Below are 17,599 nucleotides of genomic sequence, written 5' to 3'. Positions count from 1 at the left end.
TCACTGGACAGCCATGCTGGGAGCCCAGGGCTTAGAGAAGGCTAGTGTGTGGCTGCTGCTGGCTGTGAGGCTGTGAGTTGCCCAGGCCGCTGCATGGCTTCCCACTCCTCACCATCACATCGTGTTAGAATGCCGGGTAGGGGTGGCCCACAGGGTGAGGGTGCAGGGAGAGGTGAGAGGAGCTCTTAGCGTGGGAGTGAAATCTCAAATTATCTGGGATTTAGGGCCTAAGGCCTGTGACCAAGATTCTGGGGTACTTGTTGCCCAAGAATAACTCTTGGATTTTATTTCGTAAATACCTTAAGTTCCCAGTCTGAGTGAAATACCGATTCCTAGACACCTTTTATTGTTCGTCAACAGAGTTGGGACCTGGTGCAACAAACACAGAACTACTTGAAACTGCTGCTTTCCATAATTAACAGCGATGGTGAGTCTGCCTCCTCCTCAACCCTCAAGCCATTGGCCCTTCTGGGTATTCCCAGGTCATGATACCATGAATATGTTTGTTGGGGTCACACACCTGCCTTTTGCTTTATGGGAGAAGGATTTAGGGATTCCCTTGGCCATTGGCAAGGGAATTTATTCCTCAAAACCTTAGAAAACAAAATTGTGAGCTCATTACCAGCTGAACTATGCACAGTGTTTCTACACTAGGTCAGCTGACCTTTGATCATCAGTGTTGTGTGTGGGGCCGGAATTGCCTCTTCTAATTCAGAAAGATGAGAGAAAATCAGTTCTGGATTCTTACTGGGCACATATGAAAGTCCCTAGAGGGCCTGTTCTCCGGATGGTACTCCAGCTGGTTTGGCTGTTTTGATTGGATGGGCCCATCATGCTCAGTGTCTCTAGGGTGGGCTGACTAACTCATCGATACCAGTCAAGACTCCTGTGGGGTTGCTCTTGCTTAAACAAGTGGAAATGTATTAGCTTATATAACCAAGAACGCCCCAAAGCAAAGCCAGGTGCCTGAGAAATGTCACAAAGAATCCCCTTGTTTCTCATACCCGCTGTCTCATTAGCTTTGTAACCACTCTTGTTTCCTGCCATCTGACCTCCCCCAGAAGAGAGAGAGAGAGAGAGAGAGAGAGAGAGCGTGCACCTCTGTCCCAGAGCTCATGCTCATTAACCCGCTTTGGGTCAAGTGCCCATCCTTGAACCAGTCACTGTGGCCAGGTGTGCAAAAACGTCACATGCCTACCTCTGGAGTTAAGCAGTGGTTCTCTACCTGGGACAGTACTGCTTCTGGGGAAGTGGGTGTTGTAGGAACATGGAGGAAGGGGGCTTCTGGAAAAATGGGTGTTAACAGGCACTGGAGGAAGGCTACTAGCATTTGATGCGTGGTTAGCCAAGAATCCCAAATGTCCTGCAGTTCCTGGGACAGCCCTGCACAGTGAAGAGTTGTCTTCCTCCAAAATAACCTGTAGGGACCCCTGAGAAATGCTGGGTGGGGATATGCACGTCAGCCCCACCTAAATGACCTGGGCAGTACTACCCAAGCAGTACTGCTTTTCTAGAAAGGGAGCCAGAAGAAAGAAGAAGAAATGCTGTGTACAGAGACAAGTGCCTGCCACCCACCTCTTTCTGGGAGTAGGTGGGAGAAGACTCTTGGGGAGGCCCTGCAGGAAGAGGGAGACTAGGGGTGGCATGGCTCTCTAACACCCGACCAGGGTGGTGGCATGTCCTCTTCTCATGCACCCATGTTTGCTTTGCTTCTGGGTTTCCTGTCGTGTGGTTCCTGAGTAGATGACAGCGGGCTGCTGGTACACTGTATCTCAGGCTGGGATCGGACCCCCCTCTTCATCTCTCTCCTACGCCTTTCCTTGTGGGCTGTGAGTATGGATGGGCTGGGCCGTGGGGTCAGGGAGCTTGCTGAGGCCATCTACCAAGATCTCTGGGAGCATTAGGAGTGCCTCCAGAAATTAGAGATTTGGGATGAAGAACCCCACGTGTTCAGAGCAAGTGTTAGGTTTAACGCTGTTGTAGGGACTGTTGGGCAGCCCGGTTGTCACTGGGTCTGTGGTTGCAGTTCAGCTCCTGGGACAAGGAGGGGGGCTTTGTCATGGGGAGTCATATTTCTAATCTTAGCATGTCTCTCTGGTCTCTTCCAGGATGGGCTTATCCACACATCCCTGAAGCCTGCTGAGATCCTCTACCTAACCGTGGCCTATGACTGGTTCCTCTTTGGGTAAGCCTTCGGGGAATGTCAGGTTGTTGGGTGGGCACCATGCCTTGGGAACAGTGTTTCTGTGTGTATCTGGATGTGGTGGCTCCTGTGACAGGGTTAGAGGTAAAGACCATCCCACCTCCTTGGGAAAGACTGAAGGTGCTTGTCAGGCCCCGCCTGAGATTGTGGTGCCAAAGCCATGGTCTGTGTCTGTAACTCCAGGCCCCCTTTGCCCTCCCGTCTTGGGGTGCTGCTCGCTTTGACCTCCTCGCCTTCTTGTTTCAGGCACATGTTGGTAGATCGGCTCAGCAAAGGAGAGGAGGTGGGTACTGTGAGCAAATGCCGGGGCTCTGAGAACAACGGCATGACGTCCTGTTTGGCATCCACACTTAGGGGGCAGTTCCTTGCCCAGTGCGTGCAGGGAGCGGGCAGCATGGCCACAAAAGCACCAGCACAACAGCCCCCATCCTGAGCCTCCGTTCCTGTCCTGTGCAGTAGAGAATAACGCTTGCCCACACGGCTGCCCTGAGCTCCGGCTGTCAGTCCGCTTCTCCTTGCTTTGGCTGCCGTCTTTCTCACAGGTGACCTTGTTTTCTGCACTCAGTTACAGAACCAAATTACAAGCCTTTTCCTCGGCTCCTCAGCCCTACAGCTGCAACCCAGAGGCTCTTCCCTGTCTCTCTCTCCTATTCACACCTGTGCAGCAACTTGTAAGCCCCAGGGCCAGCGGGGCAAGCAGGGTCCTGCCCGGCTGCTCCCCACCAGTCCAGGGCACAGCCAGCTGGCCTCCGGGGGCTCCTTACTCTCTGGGCGCTGTCCGCTCTTCCTCTCTCGGCCCTCTCTGTACCCCAGCCTTTTCTGCTTTTCGCAGCCTTGGCCTCTGTGGTACGCTTATTTTTCAGGCTGTTTCCCCTGCACGCAGACCTGGAGTCAGACCTGAGTTTGAACCCTGCTTGTCCCACCTATTACTTGGTGACCTCGAGTAACGTGATTCACCTTGAGTCTCCTGGTGCTGATCATACTGCCTCACAAAGAGAATGAGTCTAGGTGCCCAGCGTGGGAGCTGTCACACAGCATTAGCTCTTTCTCTTCTGCCCTCTGTCCACCCCACCCCCCCTTTCCTGAAGCATCTTTCTCACCCTCCTGAGGCTCCCTTCTTTCCAAGCATCTTATCTTGTGCCTCCTCCTTTTGTTCCTCCCTCTCAGCGGCTCCTCAGGAGCTCCTCTCCCCTTCCAGATCTCTTCGGAGTGCTTATCGCATCTGCAGGGGCTGCAGAGCTCATAAGCCTATTCCTCAGGGGCCTCCATGAGCTCTGTCAGAGGCAGTGACTTTGGCATTGAAATCAGCACGTAAAGCCCTTTTGCAGCCTCTCATTTTGAAACTGGCGCTCCAGAACATTCTGCCCTCCACGCAGCCTCCCCCACCCTCAGAGCAAGCCAGATTCTGCCTTCAGAAACTGGACAGAGGATGAGGCCGAGTCCAGTGGGGTCTGGAATCAGACCCTGGCCGTCTCTCATCATAAACAAGAGTGTCTCCTCAGCTCAAAGGGTTGGTTTTCAGGGTGTGGGCTTTTCTCTTACCCCTACCAGACACTCTAGACGCTGATGCTTTAAAACAGACAAAACAGAGGCCTGTTAAACGGCCTCTCTCCTCCTCCCCGGCCCTTGAGGTTCACAGCACACTAGCATATTAAAGACTAAAGTCTGTGGTGAAGACACCTATTTAATTTTATGTAACCCAACATTTTCGTACTGACCTAACCTGGGGCACCCTCCCTCCCTTTTGGTGAGGGGGCGGTGTTTGTTTGAGGAAATCATATGGGGCTCTGGGATACCATGTGGGTGTTTATCCAAGTGAGGGTTTGATGGACCACACCTTTCAGAATCACTGGGGAGTTTGTGTAAAAACTGCAGAGACTGCCTTGTGTGCACTTCATGGGGGCCCATTTGACTAGGGCACTGGCTGGAAGGGAGGAGAGAGGCGGTGGGAATGCAGCTAGAGGTCAGGAGCCGCCTCCTGCCTCTGCACACCTCAGACTCTGGCTGCCCCTCACCCCTGGTTCTTCTGAACCACCATTTCTGGGTGTTCCTCCTGCAAAACCTGATCCTTTTCCCTTCCATTATGTTCCTGCAGTGTCTGTTAATCTCCTCACCCCCAAATCTCTCTCCCAGCTGTTCTTCCTGGTTAGCCTCTCTCCTTGGGGTCCTTAGGAGAGGCTGAGGGAAAAAGCTGCCATTCTCTTTATCCTTTTCAGTGGCTTGAGAACATGCATGTTGAATTTGAAGATGGTTTGAAAACTCACTGGCTTACCCTTACACATTCCCTTCCTTCCTTTCCCTAACCCAGGCACATTACCTTGTCTGCCAAACCCTCTCCCACCCATTTATACCATTTATAGAGCAGAATATCCAGCAGGGTCCCTGAGGCAGGGCTGTTGTCCATCAGGGTTGACCAGGTGGCTGGCTGCCCTCTCTTGGGGGCTCAGCCACTTAGATTCCTCTCCTTGGAGAAAGCTGTCTTCTCATGTATGCTGCTTTTTGGTTTCTTCAGATTTTCTTCTTCTGCTTCAATTTTTTGAAGCATATCATCTCTGAGGAGTTCTCTGCTCTGAAGACACAGAGGTGAGGAGAGACCTGTTCTCTCACACTGGGCAGGGCACTCTGGGAAGGGCCACTCTGGGAAGAGTAGGCAGGGTCTCACTCACTGTCTGATTCCCTGCCTGGCTTCCTTGCATGCTTGGCAAGTTGGTGTCTCGACCCTGCCTTCCCTCTGAGGCCAGGGTAGGGATTCCTGGTGAGAGCCAGTGGGGAAAGAGGCTCTGTTGCCCATGAGGCAGGCCTGGGGTCAGCCTGCAGTCATACTAACAGAAAGACTGTGGGACAAAGGAGTGGTCTCTGGTGACTAGGAGAGCAGGGCACATTGCTGCCGGGGAAAGCCAGCCTAGGGACAGGAGGACTCCCAGCGCTCCACAGTCTGACTGAGACAGCAGATTCTTCTGCCTGCCCTTTCCTGGGCTGCTGCAGAGGTGTGTCTGCATCTCTGTGCAGCCCTCCACTGTGGAACAGTCTGCCTCCAGCCTGGGAAACACAGGAGTCTTGCCTGGCAGTTGCCTTACAACCTCTCTGAGAGTTGGTGTCTTTGAGTTCACTTGGCTCCAAATCCAAGCTCCTAGGTGTGTGGGGCCAGATTGAACTCTGAGGGGCCAAGGTGAAAGGGAGGAGTTGGGCTTTGCTGGCCTTTCAGAAGTGGCCTGACGTTTTGCAACACTCTGGGTAGGATCTGTCTCATTGATTTGCCAGTGAGTTGGAGCTTCTTTCCCAGGCAAGCAGCATGCTGGGTATGGAGACAACAGGGAAGACTGAATGTAATTCACTATTCTGGTTTCTGTCTGCAGGAGGAAGAGTTTGCCAGCCCGGGATGCGGGCTTCACTCTGGAAGATATCTGTATGCTGAGTGAGTTATTGGCCCCAGCAGATTTCCCTTCCTCTGTGCATCTTTCTGAGTATAGACCACACAGGAACTGTTTGTTCTAGAAACTTTTCTTTCCAGCTGTATGGTGTGGAAGAGCTAGGGGACCAGTAGTGTGAGAAGATAATGTGCTAACCAATGGCACTTGCTTCTTTCAGGACGAAAGGACCGCGGCAGCACCACCAGCCTTGGCAGCGACTTCTCTCTGGTCATGGAGAGCTCCCCAGGAGCCGCCGGGAGTTTCACCTATGAGGCCGTGGAGCTGCTCCCTGCAGGAGCACAGACTCAGGCAGCTTGGTGAGGGGCCAGGCTGGAACTAAGCTTGCTCACAGCTGTGGCCCAGGGCCACCAGCTCCAGGGAGCCCCAAGAACAAAGGGGGCCCCCGACAGTAGGGCTGAGAGCACAGCTCCATGCCCTGCTGTCTCTCCTAGCCCTCAGAGGCCAGCCATCTGGTTGGTGAGGGGCACTGGCCGCGGTGGCCCAGGAACATAAAGGGCTGGGGCTCCCTGTGGGATGAAGAAAGAAGCCACAGGGCTGGGCAGACAGGGTGGAGTGAGGGGAGGCTGGTGTTAAAGAGACTCCCTGGGGGAGCTCCCTTGTATCATTTGCTTGGGGGGTGGGGGGCCAGTTAGAAGAAAAGAAAACAATAAGTGAGTTCAAAGTGATGATGGTGAGTTGGGAACTTATTTGAGGGTGAACTCCTGAGAATCTGATGACTCTATCTCTATAGACAGATGACTCAAACTTTTGTATTGCATTTGGAAGGAGGGGCAGTTACTGAGCTGTAAAGCATCTAGCCTGTACCCAGAGGCCAGTGCGACACAGCGTTATTTGGATGTTACATTCCCTTTCTGAAGACCCAGTCCTTGCTGCTCATGGCCAAGCCTGAGGCAGTGCTAATGTATACCCATCCCCATGTAGCATTTTCCCAGTGGAAGTAAGGACTGGGCCCTGACATTTGGTAAAAGTGGGCAGAGGGCTTGCCTGGGGTAGGCCCCTTGGCCAACAGCCCTACTCTTTCTACTGCAGGAGGAAGAGCCACTCGTCCTCTCCACAGAGCGTGCTCTGGAACCGGCCACAGCCCTCGGAGGACCGCCTGCCTTCCCACCAGGGGCTGGGGGAAGCCAAGTCTTCCAGCTCCTCATCCTCAAACCATTCTGACTTTTTCAGGATGGGTAGCAGTCCCCTGGAGGTCCCCAAACCCAGGTGAGGAGCTCCAAAGCCCCTAATGGTGGACGTGATTAGCGCTTCCCTCTTAAATAAGCCTGGGGAGTGGGGTTCCAGCCCCTGAGCTGGTGTCTTAAGATGGTGTCTTGGGACAGAGTGCCTTGGCATGCAGCCTGGTGGGCAGTGTATCCAGGAGGCAGAGGGGTTTGACAAGCTTGTAGGCCTACCCCTGTTTGGAGGATGGGTTAATGTTTGTGTAAGAGCTGGTTTGTAGAATGATTTGAGACTCCTTCCCAGAGCCCTAGCAGATGGGGAATCTAGAAGGTGTACTGATTGCAGTGTGATGGGCAGAGGGTCAGGGCTGCCTCCCCCTATTGCCTTTGGCGGGTCTTGGCCTTCATGGCCCTCACGTTCTGCTTAACAAGATGGACCCAGATCTTCAGAGTCCCTGGTTCTCACATTCCATGTCTGAACTGGAAGGGCAGTGAGGAGAACAGACAGGGAGTTAGGCTAGATATGTGTGGCTCAGGCAAACCTTGGGAGACTCTGTACACCTGAGAAGTGCTCAGCCAGATGGACAGGTGTGGCTGGAGTGTGCTGCAGGAATAGTGTTCCCTAGAAGAGAGTAAAGCTGAGCACTGGGCAGGGGTTTAGGATTGAGGGATGGTCTGGCACTTGGGGAAAGCATTTCCTGGAGGACCCCATACCACTTTTTCATCATACCCACACAGAAAGAATCCTGTGAGTTGCTTTGTTTTTTAAAGTCTTGAGACTGTCTGGCCCTTCTGGAGAGAACAAAGTGCAGAGTGTGACTTATGAGGTCCTTGATAAATGCCAAGGAGAAAGGGGGCATTTAGCATAAAGAGTGTGAGCCTTGGAGTCTACCTCAGATTTGAACCCAGCTCTGAAATGGACTGCTCCAAAAGTTTCAGGTCTTTTCCTTGTAGCAGGCCTGTTAACAGTGAGGAAACTGAGCCCCAGAGTCACAGGCATGTTACGAGGGAAGACCTGAAACTTCTGGAGCCCGCCTCCTACCCCCACCCCCTGGCTTTTCTCCATGGGCAAACAGCAGGCAATGGAGGAAGACACCTTCCCCATGCCGGCAGAGCAGGTCCGCTCTAGGCCAGTAGGAGCCCCACGGAGTGCACTGACCAGAGGAGTCCTTTGTGCTCACCTCTGAAGGTGAGCCCTTCAACCCGGAGCGCTGCGGTGTCTGCCCGTGGCGTAGCTGAGTCTGTTAAACAAAGACCAGGACTCTGACCGCGCAGGAGGTTTGGTGAAGATAGCTGAGCAGAGATGGTGCCAGGTCGACAAGCCCCCTTGCCTGTGCTCGGTCCTGTCCTCTGTGTGTGCTTACTGCCACTCCACCCACGTCTACACGCCCGGCTTTCCTCGGGGCTGCCCTGGGGCCGCGGCGGCATGGCCTGACCCCCGCGGTTCCGGGCTGGAACCCTTCTTCAGGGCCCCCCCCCCCTTTCCTGCCTGTGCAGCACTGCTGGGCAGCTGGGAGCGAGACCAGAGAGCCCTCCTCTCCTCTCGGGCCCCGCCGCAGCCTTCACTGTCCAACTGCTAGGGTTTCATCCCCTTTACGCACACCCCAGCTTTTTATTATTCCCTTCTTCCTGCCAAGGGATCCTCCTTCCCAATCTGGTGACCATTTCCTTCAGTCTCACCAGTGGGTCTCTGCCTGCACTTGGTGGCTCAGAGCCCTAGGGTTGGCCCAGCAGAGCTGCAGAGGCCCCTCCCTGAGGAGACAGAGGAGGGTTGGGGGTGTCCTCTGGCCTTTCAGCCCTGTGTGCTTGGCCTGGTCGAGGCTGGGGTAGCTGGGCCAAAGTGGGGCACGAGGCCTCGGAGGGGCGTGGGCTGGGCTGCTTTGAAGTGTTTGGCTCTGCCAGTCTATTCTGGGAATGCCTGCTTGGAGCTCGACCGGTCTGGCCAGGCAACAAGGTTCTGGACTGGCTGCCTGTTTGCCAGAGCTTTTGAAAGACTAGATTATTCAGATTTGGAGCATTCTAATTATGTCTTTCCATTAACATTAAAATTAATTTAGTCTGTTTTATCTTAAAGTACCTGAGGGATCCTGTCATTAGCTTCCCTGCCTCTCTTAGGTAACAAGAGCCAATGAGCTTTTTAATGCAGTGGGGGGAACTGTATGGAAAGAAACCCTTTAGTAAAGCTATCTGTGACAGCTGAAATTCCCCTCATTACCTGAAGTCTTTGGGATTCGAATGCTCCAAATTCTGTAAGTGTATTTCTCTTAAAGCAGGACTTCCCTATGAAAGGAGTCAGTAAAGCTTTGTTCAAAGTTAAGAAGTAGGTGTTGGTCTGGGAAAAAAGTTCTGTGGGGTGCCAATTCTTACCCAGTCCCAGCCCCACGCGCCTCTCTGAGAAGACTGGTGGCTTGTTGCTGCATTAGCTGCCACTTTAACAGCTTCTGATGGAGCTACATTTCTGGAACATTGTTAAATCTCTAATCAGCTGCAGGGCTGGGGGCTGAGAAGAGGCAGGGCTGATGCTCTGAGCTCACAAGCCTCCCAGGGTTCTGGTTAGTAAGTGGCTCGGCCCCACGTGGCGTTGGTCTCAGCTCCAGAGTAAGACATCTTTAGGGGTGGGAGGTGGCTAGCACAGTCCTGTCCATGCCCGAGGAGGGATGGTGTCACCACAGAGCCCAGCTTGAAGCTAAGCTGCCTAAAGAGCAAATTAACTTGGCTAAGGGACACCTAGCAGTCTGGTTGAATAGCTAAGTAGAAACATAGGAAGCAACTTCTGTTGCCCAGCTAGCTTCTCTTCCCCATCTTCCACCACATATCAACTGCTCATTATAAGCAGTAAGCTCTGTCCTAAAGGCATTGCCAGCTTAAGACCCAGAAAAGGACGCTTAGAGTCCTAAAATATTTGAGCTGCTGCTCTTTCCTTCTCTCTCTCTCTCTTTCTCCCCCCCCCACACACCCATGTTTAAAGGCTTAAATTCCACACACACACACACACACACACACACACACACACACACACACACACACACACACACACACACACACACACACACACACACACACACACACACACACGTTTAAAGGCTTAAAGTCCGGGCTGGGGAAAACTGATCATTTTTTCCTTAATTTTTTTTTCGAACTGCGGTAAGAAATGCTGCCCTAGCAATCTCTGAAGTCAGTTGCCATGTGAGTTCAGGAACTTGTTGAACTGAAGGAATCTTCCCTAAAGCTCCATTCCTGGCAGCATTCACGTAGGCAGAGGCTCTGGGACCATTATCTAGAGGCTCGGGCGGTTGGCAGATGTAGGCGTAGATTAGAGGGGACCTCCAGGCCCCCTCAGAGTTTGGGATTTTCGGTCTTGGCTCAAACGTTCATTCCTCGCATGGCTTCATACATGTCATTTGATGACTCTCAGTTTCTGTTTTCTCATCTGTGTAATCAAGAGGTTTAGACAGGCAACTCCCAGGTTCTTCCTAGTTCTTCCTAGTTCTTCTAGGACCTAGAAGGTCCTTCCAGCCTTCTGTGTCAGCTCAGGTGTTTCCAGGTGCAGTTACAAAAAAAAAAACCCATCTCAACAGGTTTAAACAATAAAGGAAAACTGTTGGTTCTTATGGAAAAGTCCAGTGGAAATATGACCTTCAGAGGTAGTCTGATTAAGGCTCCAACTCCAATTTCCTGTGATTCTTTCCCCTTGCCTCCTTCCACATGCTAGCTCTGTCCTCTAGCCAGCTTCCCTAATGGTGAACAGCCACTCCTGGGCACCCTGCTTCCTTTCTCACATCCAGGAATCACATGAGGAACCCCTTTCCAACCATGAATCACAAGCTCTCTGCTTTATGCCAGTTGAAGAGTATGTGCCCGTCTCCGAACCAATCCCTGAAGCCCCTACCACCCCTAATGAGGAAGGAACATCAGTATACTATGGGGCTAGTTTGGGCCGAGTTTCAGTCCCAGCTTGGCCACTCCTAGCTATGTGCGACTTGGAAAAATCACTTCCCTCCTGAGCTCAGTTTTTTCATTCCACCTTTAAAGTTTAAGTGATGATCCTGCCTTCTGTAAGTTTGGGTTTAAATGAGATAGTAGAACTAAGTATCTGGCACACAGTAAATACTCACCCTTTCCACAGATGCTCAGTAAACTGTAGTTGTGGTGAAGGACCAGTCCTTATTCACGTATCTGAGGGCATATGGGCCATGTCAGGGCACTAGGCATCTAGGTAAAAGGCCAGGCCAGGCACCACAGGGCAGACCTGTTTATTCATGCCTCAGCTGTGTGGGTTGGGCCACCTCTGCTTGTGTGGGTATTCTTGTACCTCTTTCCAAAGAGGACTAGCTAAAAGATAACCTCCCTGAGTCCTGTGCACACTGGGTGTCCGGCGGGGGGGTGGGGGCGGGGAGTGGGAGTTGCAGCTCTTTGGGTGCTATAAAGAGGGGCCTACGCTGTATCCAGATAAGGGAGTGAAATGTTGCCAAAAATCCAGTCTCCTGGGCAGAGGTGTGAGCCTTCCTTGACCTGGGGATGTGGACAGATGACCTTGGAAGCATCATCGGCTCCACAGTTCTCCAGTTGGAGGGTAGCTTGGCCCCATCTTCCCTCTGGCCTTGTAGGTAGATTGGAGGAGCTAGAACTCAGACCTGTCTTGCCTCGCCCCGCCCCCTGCCCCCCCGCTTTGTTTGTGCTTGAGTAAAGATGCAGGGCAGTAGAGTGTGGGGTCTTAATAAAGCTGATTAAGTTACCCGTGTACTGAGACTATCTTGAAAGTTTTTCTTCTTTCATTAGGCAGGTGCAGGTACTACTTCTGGTGACTGTTTGCTTTCATCTTTAGGTGTCCCCTCCAGCCAGCTAATCCAGACCGGCACTTAGGAGCACCTTTCTGCTTAGCATAGTCCCTTGCTCTCAAACCCAGGAGCTGAACAATTGCTTTGCAACCCTTTCTTTGACAAAAGCCTCAAATTGGAAGATTTGTCTGCAGCTGGTTGCTTCCTGAGATGGCTTTATGTCCCCTGGGATCACCCATGTAGCATGTGATACCCTGTTGCTCTCTGTATGGCCTACTTCATTCCACAGCTATCCCCTGGCTCCCCCAAATGTGTTCCTTGCCTGGTGGTGCTAACTGCTAGCTGCTAGGGAAGTGACTAGCCCAAGGGGACCAGGAATCCTCCCATTCCATCTTTCTGTCATTTTTCCATTGGTAGTTGAGTCTCTCATAGCCTGGGGGCAGGGGGTACAGAGAACATAAGAAACCTCCCATGTTCCCAGCCCCAGGAGTGCCCCATCCTACTCAGCATCCCTTCCATTCCTCAACACTGGTGTTCAGCAGTTGTTTTCCTACAAACTGCTAAAACTGGAAGAGAAAATCTGCCCTGTTTCAACAGTAGATGAGATTTGTGGAGCCAGGCTGACCTCAGTCGAGTTATGCTGACTGAAGGCCCAGCATAACCTGGAGGAAGCACAGGGAAACTACCAGACTGTGATGTGATAGCCCATCCTGGGCAGCTGTCTCTCTGATTTGCAGACTGCTTGAGTCTTGCCAAGTTTAGAAACAAGGAAACCCTGCTTTGTGGGGCATGAGGGGCTTCCACCAGGGAGCCAACCATGTCCTGTTCTCATCCCTAATGCCGTCACACACCTTCCAGATTTGAGCAGGAATGATGAATGTGGAAGTCTCTGTGTTGCAGGGGGTTCCTATCCATGGCAGCTTTAACGTAGAAGACCATCTGTCTTCCCTGGTCTCAAGGTGGTTCTGTTGTAGGACAAATCTGTAATCAAACTTGGCTTTAAAAATCTCTTCTTGGACTCACTAGCATGGGACCTGCAGTAAGTGTCTTCACCTGTCTGGACTGCCATTTCTCGCTCTGTCTCTTAAGATAAGGATGGTTAACGATTACCAGAGCTGCAGTACCTGGCCAGAGTATCACTCAGGTGGCAGCTGCTTGAGGATGAGGCTGGGGTGGCCACTAATGAGGGCTGTTGCCTCAAACTTGGGAGACACTGATGCCAGCTAACTGGGTGGGCCAAGGTCAGTGAATGTCTCTGTTTCCCACCCCCTGTACCACTCTTCATGCTTCTCTGTTCCGGGGCCCTACAGAAGCACTTTTGTGCTATTCTTGAATTAAAGAATAAAGGGTCAAACATCAAAGATGATGTACCTCTGGGGATGGAGACCTGGGGTAGCCGATGAAAGGGCCTTGTTTGATGTCTTCCTATCTCCTCCCTTCCTCCACCCCCGGTGACTGGGCTACTGCCCTGAGACAGTAGAGGTTAGCTGTCAGCGAGGTGGTGGCCGCAGTAGATTCCCAATGCAGCTTTCCCTTCCCTGCACTGCCCAAACCTCCATCTGAAAAAGTTCCGATGAAGCTGTCAGGTTGCCTGCCTGATTCATCCCTTCCCTTAGGGTATAACCAGTGAGTTTGCCAGGTTGATGCTTGTGAATACAAACTATGGCTCCTGGAAGGTGCTGCAGAGAAAGCCTGTGTGTGGGGTGGGGGGTGCCTCAGGGCTCCCATCACCTCACCCTTCAGTCTAGGTCACCACCCTCCACCGTCTCCAGGAAGCTTATTCTCCCATCGCTCTGATAAGACTTCAGTGGCCCCTGGGTTCTGCCTTGCCCACCCTGCCCATCTGCATGCCAGGGGTGTTTGAGGTAATCCTGCCTCCCTGGTTCCTAGGGCATCCGGCCTTGCTCCCTTCCTTTTGGTGCTGTTGAGATTGTACTTGCTGTGTCAGCCACCGGGGCAGGCATGCCCTGACCTGAGGCTTTGGTTGCTGGCTCACCTCTTCTCATTCTGCTTTGCTCTTGTTTTTTTGCTTCTGTAAGTCTTTGCACGAAGCATTGTCCTCACAGCTGAGCCTATGGCCCAGGACCACCATAGCCCCACCCCAACCCCTCCAAAGGGCCTCCCCTGTCAGGCATATGACTGACTATGCATCATCTCCCCTCTCTCTCCTCTCTGCCCCAGATCAGTGGACCATCCCCTGCCCGGATCCTCTCTCTCCACAGACTTTGGCAGCTGGCAGATGGTAACAGGCTGTGGCAGTATTCAGGAACGGGCTGTCCTGCACACAGACTCCTCTCTCCCTTTCAGCTTCCCGGATGAGCTCCCTAACAGTTGTCTGTAAGTGTCTTGTTGAGGAGGCAGGATGCTCCCCTGCCCGTATCAGAAGCTGGTGAGCCATCAGGAGTGTTGGTTAAGGAGTGAGGCAGCAGCTGGCCCGGGATCCCTGCCCCACCCCAGTGTCTCAGCTAAGTATACCTCACTGCTCCTGGACTCCTGAGGTATGGAAGAGGCTTTCTGGGCTGCTCAGGAAGTGTGTTGCGGTGTGTGTTCACTCTCTTGAGCCTCTGAAACTCGTCCACAGGTGCCTCGGGGCACACCCTGAGGGAAAGCTGTCTGGACTGTAACTATGGAAGGTTCTATTTCTGTCCGAGGCTTTGCCTGACATGAAGAATCCTTTGAAATCAGAACAGTGGGGTAGTGAAGGTAGGTGTATGGTGGAGACCACAGCCGGAATGGAGCCAGGTCAACTCAAGGGACGTGCTCCTCCGAGTTGCCATCCCCTTCCTCCTCTTGTCTTCTGCTTTTACCTCTAGTCGGGAAAGAAAATTGGATGGGGATACCAGGTCCCAAGGCTATAAAATCCTCTCCCTTTAAGGCTCCAGTACTGGGCTTTCAAGTCTTAACAGTATGTCCGCTTGAGTGGCTGCCTCTGTGGCAGCCCCCTGCCCCCTGCCTGCTTTACTGCTTCATGGGTGTCAGGCCGGGTAGAGCCTCTAGTGGCCTGGGGAACAGGGCCTCTCCTCCCCACAACAGGCTGAATGAACTTCAGGTGCTAGGGATTCATTGTCACCACCAGAATCTGGCTCATAACCCACCAGAGCTGACAGGTCAGAGGCGAGTTGCCCTGGGGCGTTAAGAAGGATCCCTGCTGAGGGCAGGCAGAGGCTGGACCTTGGGGTTCCAGGATGGAATAGGCCCAAGAGCCATCTCTGGAGGAAGCAGACATCTCTGCCCCTGCTTGATGGCACCCCTCACTTACCTGGCATTAACCACTGAAACGGGCAGCTCTCTGAGCTCCTAGCAAACCCCCAGGATCTGGGTGGTTCCCAGAAGAAAGCTAGGTTCTATGTGATCTCATGGCCTCCAAAATTGCAGTGTAGGGATGGGGTCAGGGTTGATTCCTGCTGAGGTCATACAGTATGTCGATTTAGTGCTTGGGCTTTGTTATCAGAGAAATTTAGTCAAACTCCTGGCTGCTCTGCCTTGCCAGCTATGTCTTGGGGTGTCAGCCCTGACTTCTCTGAGCCTGCTAGCTCATCTCTTGAGAGGGAATGGCACTCGAGTATGTCTGCCTGCCTACCCCTTACCTGCTGTGTGTCCTCAAGTAGATCACCTGTCCTCTCTGGGCTCCCATTTTCTTATCTCTTAAATAGGCTGATCCCTCCCTCTTCTGCCTCCCAGAAGTAAGGGGCAGTGAGAATGCACACGTATGGACCTTTGGATATTCCCTGTGAATACAAACCACTAATCTGAATTACATGATATGCTCTAAGGAAAAGCTGAAGAAGAACACATGGCCTACAGCCTATGTGAAACCTAATTAGAGAGTAAAGAAGATCTAGGGACACATGACTCCCCCAAATGCCAAGACAGACTTTGGAGTTCTTCACGGTATTGCAGGAATCCAGTATCCAGTATCAGCTCCATTTTCCTAGTGTTGCTGCAAGAGCTACTTGACTTTCCCTCACCCTAGAACCTGCTGCTTCTCTCTCTCTCCCACACTTAGTCACCTGCTCATACCTACCACTCGCACCAGTCTACTTTCCTTCAGTCTGTTCTCCCCATACCTACCCCAGGACTGCCATTTATCCTCATACCTCCATCTCTTTCCCCCAGGCCCTGGGGTACAAGTCATTTGGGCTTGGGAATTGGAGACATTGCTGCTACTTCTGACAAATTCGCTGGAGGGATTGCACAGGGATTGGTTTCGGGGGAAATTTTGGTGTCAGTGGTCAGGGCTAGTCTTGATTTTTAGGTGGATGGGAACATGAGGGCTCGTGTCATATAGGTCTGTGACCCCTGGAGAAAGCCCTCCAGGGGACAGTTAGGGTGAATACCATGTGAGTTCCTGACCTTTTCTTCTGATCCCATGTCCCTCTCACCCCTAGACTGCATACTTTTTAGTTCATAGGTTGGGTGTGGCTGGTACCTCAGGTCTTTTCTCTTCTATTAAAGACCTTTCAAAGTGTCAAATAGCCTCATGGAATTCATTCTTTGATAAGCCTGAGTTTTCATGCACTTGTTCCCCTTCTTGACTTGTATTTCCAGGCCAAGGAGAGAAGAGGGGCTTCCCGTCTTCTGTGATCAATGTCTGCAGAGGCCAGGGAAGGAAAAACAAACAAAATCAGAACAGCAATCCTGCTGGAAAAGCCAGCACCCTGCTAACTCTTTCCCTAGGGAACACATTTGACTAAAGATGTAGCTGAAGCCTCAGGGGTTTCCGGTTGAGGACCCAGGCCTCTCCAGGACACTTCCAAGAACTTTCTCCCCGAATGCTCCAGGTCCTGGCCTCAAGAAGGCTAAGCTTTTGGTCAGCCAAGGCTTGATGCCTCATCTCGTGGTCTCTCCTTAAGTCTTAGATTTGTGCCTCATATTATTCTCACTGAGGAATGGCAGCCAACAGTTGGCAAACTCCCTCCTGCTCACCTTCCCCCACCCCTCTGCCTTCCCCATTGCACCATTAAAACATGCTGGTTCTAGGTAGGAACAGTAGCCTGAGAGTTGAGAGGAAAGATTATGGAGGGGAACAAGGCCAGATGTTTAGGGCCTGAACTACAGGGGTAGTATGGCCACAGGACGAGTGCCGGCCTGTGCTAGCAAAGGCAGAAGGATAGGTAGTATGGTGTGAGGATGAGGGTGTTGGATCCTGCCCAGCATGATGCATTCATTCTTCCTCCTTCCCTCCCCACAGGCTTGCAGCCCTGAGTGAGCGGGAGACTCGGCTGCAGGAAGTACGCTCAGCTTTCTTGGCCGCATACAGCAGCACAGTGGGGCTTCGAGCAGCAGCCCCCAGTCCCTCTGGTGCCATCGGAGGCCTGCTGGAGCAGTTTGTCCGTGGTGTTGGACTCCGGGGCCCCAGCAGCAGCACCTTATGAAGTAGCCAGCCCCCAACAATTTCCTGTTCTCTCACCTGAGCCCTGAGCAGAATGAAAGCCATGCCCGGACAAGGGGTGCTTCAAGATAGGAGAGACATCTTCTCACTCCTCCTCCTCCTCCATCATGCACATGGCAGCCCCAAAGCTGAGCAGGGCTAAGGACAGGGTTCTCCAACCCCCAGCTTCCTGACTGGTGACCACCCATCCCTCTTGTCACTGCCTTTCCACCCACCCTAGTCTTGGTTGGGATTCCCATCAACTCTCAGAACTGTGTGTGGTTTCCCTGGGGCCTTATGGAGGCTGAGACCTCACGAAAGACTCCCCTTTTCCTGGTTTTGTTTCCTGGAGAGGAGGGATCACCTGCACTGAGAATGAGGCTGTTTGACAGATCACAAAGTAAAATCTTTTTGAACAACTGCTCTCTTGCATCCTCATTTGGTTGCTGTCTTTGTGGAGTTACTTGGAAGGTTCTTACTCTTCTTCCTTGTGCTGGAAGGGGTTGGGGTGGGGGTCAGATAAAGCAGAAAGACAACTGAAGACTGGGTTGTGCCTCTTAACTCCTGAGCCATGACAGTCTCAGTGAGATGAGGACAAGTAGTCACAGGTTGTCAAGATGGGAGCAGTGGTCCTCAGGCGTCAATGGGCCCTAGTC

General features: G+C 52.4%; 1 protein-coding gene across 6 annotated transcripts in view; it reads left to right on the top strand.

Moving 5' to 3' along the window:
- The window catches only part of MTMR14 (myotubularin related protein 14), a 45,884-nt gene extending 28,518 nt beyond the window's left edge, over nt 1–17,366 (top strand). For 3 of the 6 annotated variants that reach the window (XM_028101823.2, XM_028101822.2, XM_088027432.1), the window contains 10 exons: nt 361–427; nt 1,744–1,829; nt 2,109–2,185; nt 2,450–2,486; nt 4,716–4,786; nt 5,560–5,618; nt 5,792–5,930; nt 6,664–6,840; nt 13,754–13,909; nt 16,764–17,366. In XM_028101823.2, coding sequence (XP_027957624.1) covers nt 361–427; nt 1,744–1,829; nt 2,109–2,185; nt 2,450–2,486; nt 4,716–4,786; nt 5,560–5,618; nt 5,792–5,930; nt 6,664–6,840; nt 13,754–13,909; nt 16,764–16,947 — 1,053 coding nt within the window. In that variant the 3' untranslated portion in view covers nt 16,948–17,366. The remainder of the gene's footprint in view (nt 1–360; nt 428–1,743; nt 1,830–2,108; nt 2,186–2,449; nt 2,487–4,715; nt 4,787–5,559; nt 5,619–5,791; nt 5,931–6,663; nt 6,841–13,753; nt 13,910–16,763) is intronic. The other 3 variants (XM_088027423.1, XM_028101824.2, XM_028101825.2) reach the window with 2 other exon arrangements.
- The last annotated feature ends 233 nt before the right edge of the window (nt 17,367–17,599 follow it).

Source organism: Eumetopias jubatus, unplaced genomic scaffold (genome assembly GCF_037043125.1).
Source record: "Eumetopias jubatus isolate StellerSeaLion01/CBP00866 unplaced genomic scaffold, mEumJub1_p1.0 scaffold_1, whole genome shotgun sequence".
NCBI classification, from domain to species: domain Eukaryota; kingdom Metazoa; phylum Chordata; class Mammalia; order Carnivora; family Otariidae; genus Eumetopias; species Eumetopias jubatus.
The sequence above is the reverse complement of the archived record's forward strand: the minus strand, read 5'-3'. Positions and strand labels throughout refer to the sequence as shown.